The 6,254-nt window shown below is 52.6% G+C and overlaps 1 protein-coding gene across 4 annotated transcripts in view; it reads left to right on the plus strand.

Moving 5' to 3' along the window:
• Positions 1-5,782, plus strand: part of Zdhhc18 (zinc finger DHHC-type palmitoyltransferase 18) — a 32,314-nt gene extending 26,532 nt beyond the window's left edge. For 2 of the 4 annotated variants that reach the window (XM_027399588.1, XM_027399590.1), the window contains 3 exons: positions 612-724; positions 2,262-2,361; positions 5,084-5,782. In XM_027399588.1, coding sequence (XP_027255389.1) covers positions 612-724; positions 2,262-2,361; positions 5,084-5,182 — 312 coding nt within the window. In that variant the 3' untranslated portion in view covers positions 5,183-5,782. Of the gene's footprint in view, positions 1-611; positions 725-2,261; positions 4,083-4,476; positions 4,555-5,083 lie in introns of those variants that run through there. The other 2 variants (XM_027399589.2, XM_027399591.1) reach the window with 2 other exon arrangements.
• Positions 5,783-6,254: the final 472 nt, after the last annotated feature.

The raw sequence follows: 6,254 nt of genomic DNA on the forward strand, positions 1-6,254 counted from the left end.
TGCTGCTTACTGGCTTGCTCAACCTACTTTCTTATAGAACCTAGGACCACCAGCCCAGGGATATCCCCACCCACAATGGACTGGGCCCTTCTCCATCAATCACTAGTTAAGAAAATACCTATAGCCGGATCTTATGGAGGTATTTTCTTAACTGAGGTTTCCTTCTTTCAGATAACGCTAGCTTGATTCAGGTTTATGTAAACCTATCTGGCACAGGTGGGAAACCAGGGGAGAGATGGTCTACCCAAATACCCTGCTGTGGAGACCTCCTTTTGGTTCTGTCGTCTGTGCTTGTTGGAGCCTGCTAGTCTCCGCTGGAACTGCTTACACCCATTGAAAGGCCTCCACTGAGGGCATGTTCCCTCCAGCATTCCATCCAGAGCTGGTTTCTAAATGGGACTCTCTCTGGCTTCTAGGTTCCATTTCTAGAGAGTGAGTCAAAAGGAAGCAGGAGTGACGGGAGTAGTTCACAGGAGGGTGCTTGCCTCGGTGCAGACAGGGTTAAAGATGGAGCTCAATGACTGGTTGATGCTTCATGTCAGTAATCCCTACACTGCTAGAGGGAGGCAGGATGGAAGGAGGTAGCTTACCCAGGCTTCCTCCCTTTCCAGATCAAAGGGTCCTGGTCCAGCAAGAGGGGCGGTGAGGCCTCTGTCAACCCCTACAGCCATAAAAGTATTATCACCAACTGCTGTGCTGTGCTCTGTGGCCCCCTACCTCCCAGGTAAGCCGGAACATGTAAGTGAGGTTACAGGGGAGGTGGCCCTGAGTCTGGCGCTCTCATGGGAGGTGTAGAGGTTCTGGACCTTGGCGGGCCTTTCTCCCTGTATGTGAACTCATTTGTAGAATAAAAAATAAGTGCAACCAGGCATGGTTGTCCATGCCCGTAATCCTAGCACTTGAAGGAGGATTGCTTTGTGTTCAGGGCCAGCCTATGGGGAAAAGTACAAAATATTAAAGATCATAGGGTATTCTGTGTAACCCTACTTCTCAGAGATACCACAATGACTGTCATGACCACACTTGGATGACATGCTCTTCCTGTTCTTGGGTGAAGCCACCACCCTCTCCCAGAACCTTACTCAGCCCTGCTGGGAAGCTCCATGCCAGTTCTGACAGCAGGGGGCGCCAGAGCTCCGGAACAGTAGTTAAATGGCCATGGGGACTTCGGGGACAAGATCTTCCTTACACAGATGTGCCCTGTCTGGGAACACAGGACCCTAGCCCTCTTACTGCCTTCAAATAGCTATTCTTTCTTACTTTTCTCTCACTCACAGCCTGGCTTCTTGGCACCCAGACAGCTGAGTCAGTTTGAATTAACAGTGAATAAACTTGGGAGGTAGAGGCAGGCCTATCAGAAGTTCAAGGTCATGCTCAGCTATACCCTCAAGAAGCAAGACTACTTGGGATCCTGTCTCAAAAAGAACAAAACAAAAGAGTTGGTATTGTGGCACTACTGCGTGTCTCTCCACTTTTTTTTTTTTTTTTTTCTGAGACAGGATTTCTCTGTGTGGCCCTAGCTGGCCTGGAACTCTCTCTGTAGACCAGGTTGTCCTCAAACTCAAAGAGATCAGCCTGTCTCTGCCTCCCAGGTGCTGGGATTACAGGCGTGCGCCACTACCATCCAGGAGCATTTAATTGAAACAGGCAGAAATTTGTGAGTTCAAGACCAACTTTGTCTGTATTGTGAGTTCCAAGCCAGCCAGGGCTGCATAGTGAAACCCTGTCTCAAAAAATAATAAGCTGGGCATAGTGGTATGTGCCTTTAGTTCCAGCATTCGGCAGAGGCAGGTGAATTTCTGTGAATTCAAGGCCATCCTGGTCTACATCGTGAGTTCCAGAACAATCTACAATCTACAGAGCTACTTAGTGAGACCCTGTCTAAAAATAGTAATGTTAATAAAATAAACAACAAAACTAGTTAATGCATTACGTGGCAAAAGCCAGGTACCCAGAAGGTCTTATTTTAAACGTATTTACAGGTATGTGTGTATACACACATATGGTGGTGTGCCTATGAAGGTCATGAGTCCTTGGGGTTGAACTCAAATTATCAGGTTTGGTGCAAACACTTCACCTGTTGAACTGTCTCATCAGCCCCAGAGGGAGGTTCTTGAACTTCTGAGTGGAAAGCTGCTTCCATTTGCCCAGCTTTTCTTGGGCTGGCTCTTTCTGGGAAGACATTGTCTATGTTGACACACCACCTGGCCTTTGGTCTGGAGCCCTGTCAGAAGCTCATGCCCTGTCTTATGTTTTGGAAGCCTGATTGACCGGCGGGGATTCGTGCAGTCTGATGCTGTATTGCCCTCGCCCATCAGAAGTGACGAGCCAGCCTGTGGGGCCAAGCCAGATGCCAGCATGGTAGGAGGCCACCCCTGAATGTGACTCAATGCTTGCCACCTGCTGCCCTCCACGCCTGCCGGGACCCTCCCCATACCATCCGAGAGAAGCAGAGCTGCCAAAGACTCAAGTCTTTTCATATTTATTTCCCGTCCTGTGTGGCTTTCTCTGAACTGTCCCATAGCTGTGCCCTCTGCTCCCCAAACCCAGGTCCCCACAGTTGAGCCCTAGGTCCCTGGCAGGAGAGGAGAGCCACAGCCTCTGGAGGTCACCAAGGAGACCATGCCAAGTCACTGCCTGTGCCCACAGAGGCCCAGTGTGAGTGAGGATGTGAACTGAGTGGGCAGTCTCCCAGCTGGAGGCTTGCTTGGGCCCTGGGGAAGCCAGGGGCTTCTGGAAGCAGGACTGCCACAGATGGCAGGCCAGCACCCCTCCTTGGACTGCTTTGGTCTGGGGCTCCTGCATTCCCTTTGTGATGGTTAAGGTTATTTTGATGGGGTTTAGGGGGAGGGTTTTATGGAGTTGGGCAATAGGATAGAGCTGGGTACCAGTAGAAAGAAAGCATGGGTAGAGGGTGGGAGGCAGCCTGTGTCAGAGGAAGACAAACCAGCCATCCAGGCCCCCAGAACCTCAGCTCCTGCAGAGTCCTGGGCAGCACCCTAGGAATGGGGACTCAGCCTTCCCCAGCCATGGGGACTCTAAAGGATCCTTTCTTGTGCCCCCCAAATCTCTTCCAAGTCAGGGTTAGAGGTGGGTGGGTTAGGTCATGCTGGCAATACTTGAAACGGGTTTATTAATGCTGGGTATTTTGCACAATTTTATAGACCTCTTTTTTACATAGCTTTTTTTAAAATAGAAGTTAACACGTTGCTATCTGTGTAGTGCCAAGTCAAGGGATTTCAGAAGACTAGGTGATTTAATACATTTATTACAGCAGATCTAGCTGTGAGTGCTGTGTGTGTGTGTGTGTGTGTGTGTGTGTGTGTGTGTGTGTGTGTGTGTAGCCGCTTGTGTACAAATGCAGCTGACTTCCATATCCCCTGGGCTGTTCCCTTTCCCTGCTACCCTGTGTTCAGAAGCAGCCTGAAGCAGGGGACTGGGAGGATTAGTCACCAGAGACCCCTGGGCTCCTGTCCTCTTCCTTCTGGCCTCAGACAGCCAGTGGCTAGGGACTCTCCCGCCCAGCCCCCAGGTCAGGCTCCCAGCTGTGACCTGCCCCAACAGGCTGAAGTTAGGTGTGGTGGGTTGGGTGACAGGTCTGGGGAGCAGCTGCTCTTCTGCAAGCCACACCCCCTTCTTGGAGTTCTGCTCTGAGTATGACTGGGGACTAGGAGATGGCGGTTTTGCTAATTGGGAGTAAAGAGAGACGTGGAATGGATGGATCAGGAGGCGTGGGTCGGTCAGGAGCTCATAGCAAATCCTCCTCGTGCTGGGAGCTACAGTTTCTCATCAAAGTAGAGACTTATTCTTCTAGGCCCCCTCTTTGGCTCTTCAGGTGGGCTGAAGCCCTTGGATCATAGCAGAGGAAGTCACTCCATCTTCCCTCCCTTGCTCCTAAGGCCAGTGGTTCCCAGACAGAGCTGGGACGTGGTGGCTGGAGAAGTAGCTTCAGAGCCTAGGCCATCCTGCAGTGGCCCTCGAGATAGATAGAGGGGCTGGAGGAGAGCTCTCTAACCCGCCTTTTATTTAAGCCAGTTTTCCTTGTTCCTGCTTGTAATAAAACTTGTGTTTTTAAGAGCTGATTTGCTTTGGTTTGGTTTTTATTGGCTTTTATTTTGCTGAGTCCCTGGGTTGCAGTATAGCTCTGGGTTCTTTCAGACACACTTGGGTCTTTTCTGGGAAACTGAGGCAGGCAGGCAGCCTGGTGGCTGGTGGGAACTTTGCAGCAGAGGGGCTGTGGCTAACCCACCTGTCTGCCTTCACCATGTCTACCCTCTTGTGCCTCAGGAATTGGTACCTCCTGAGCTCTTTCCTGCTAACTTTCCACCCTTATCCCCAGTGATTGCTCAGCTAAAAACATGTTTGAGACAGTAGGTCCCAGTCGGAGCTTCTTGTCCCTGCCCCAGCCCAACCTCCTAGGTAGCCAACAGCCAGACAGATCATAACATAGGCCGCCCTCTCTGGTATCTCCTCCAGGAGGACACCTGTCAGGATTTTGCCATCTCCTGCACAGCCTGAGGGGAGCTAACAGGCCTCTCTGCAGAGGGTTAGCTGGTAAGACCATGTCTCACCTGTCAGCCAGCACTGCCCACTCCCCTCACACAACATATCATCACCATCGCATGCCTCACCAACTCCACGAGTCCATCTATCTGTCTGGTGTGTGGTGTGGTGTGTGTGTGTGCATTTGTGGTGGCAGGTCCCCAGGGCTCCCCACAAACAGAAGGCTCCTCTCCTTGGACCGAGGCTTCTTGCAGAGTACCAGTCCTTTCAGAAGAAGGGTGAGGCTGGGGAGGGTTGCACACCTGCTCTGAGGGGCTTGTGCCTGTGCCGTTGGTGTAATGGTGTGCAGGGCCCTCAGTCAGGTCACTAACACCTCTGCATCCTGCTTTGTGTCCCTGCCAAGCTCTCTTGACTGCCTGGTTTCTCTCCTGCTCTCTTGCCTGCTGCCTGAGCTTTGGCCCTTTTCTGGGAGAGAGGCAGGTACTGTGGTAGCCTTTGACCCTGCAGGCTACCCCTTTCCATCCACCTATCCACTAACCGTCTCTCTTCTCCTTCCTTGCCATCCTGCGGGATCGTCCAGTATGTACGGGGGCTGAAGGAGCTCCTGCGGACCGCCACTCTCTGCCTCTCCAGGAGTGGCCCGGGGGGAGCCAGGCACCCTGCACCTCCACCTGCCTAACCTGTGGCCCATCTGCCACCATCTGTGCCTACAGGGTCTGTCCCCCAGCCTGTCCTACTTGTGTGCTCTCTAGAGACCCCCACAGTGGGCAGGTGCTGACCTCTCGGCCCCAGCCCACTTGCTGGCCAGAGTGTATAGAAAGCCATACTGCAGCCTCAGCACAACATACACTAGTGTAACCCTGCTGAGCCCCCCCTCCCCCTCCCTTCATGCCCCTTCCCCGGATTTATGGAGTGTCAAGACTCTTGAGGAATCCTGCCTTACAGCCGCCCCCCAGTCAGCAGAGCCATAGGCAAGCCAAGCAGGTTCCTTCTGGAGCTATCTGGGTGTCGATGACGCTGCTGAACAAGTTTGGCGACTGTTCTGAGCACAACGGCTCAACACTGTTCCCACGCCCCCATCCCCCCAGGAGGATGTGAAGTGTGAGCCTGTATCCTTGGCCCCAGGCACCAAGGGCTACACAGCTCCATGTTCTTCCAAGGAACCAACAGGGCCAGACCCAGGAGGATCAGCTGTGCCCAGCATGGGGGGGGGGGGCTGCTCGCCTGCTGTTCACTACCTTTTGTAACAGAAATAAAGACACCTCCCCTTCTTGCCAGAGCCTTGAGTGTGCTTCATCACTTTCCTTTGATGTGTGAAAGCAAGGGTTTGCCTCCCTCCCAGCTTCCCTCTGGCTGGGCAGTGCTGCTCTGGAGACAGTGAGGCCAGGAGGGACATGGGGAAAGTGACCTCTTGGCTTTCTATCCAGAACTCATTTGCTCCACAGAGACCTTCAAGATTAGCTGAACTCTGAACTTTGAAAACCCCTGCCTAGTCCAAAATGGAGGGGGAGGGGGTGTCAAACTCCAGTCTGAGGCTCACGTTCTCCAGTTGAGCCCAACCCAAGGTAGTTCCATAGAACCACCTTTCATCCCTTCCCCGTGCTTTCCCCGCATGGACACACGCTGTCCTCTGGAGTGATGATGCATGTCTGTAATTCCAGCACTTGGGAGGTGGAGGCAGAAGGATCAGTTCAAAGCCATCCACGACTACATAGAAAGCTTGAGGCTAGCCTGGGCTGCATGAGATACTG

This window comes from Cricetulus griseus, chromosome 2 (assembly GCF_003668045.3).
Source record: "Cricetulus griseus strain 17A/GY chromosome 2, alternate assembly CriGri-PICRH-1.0, whole genome shotgun sequence".
In the NCBI taxonomy this organism is placed as follows: Eukaryota; Metazoa; Chordata; class Mammalia; order Rodentia; family Cricetidae; genus Cricetulus; species Cricetulus griseus.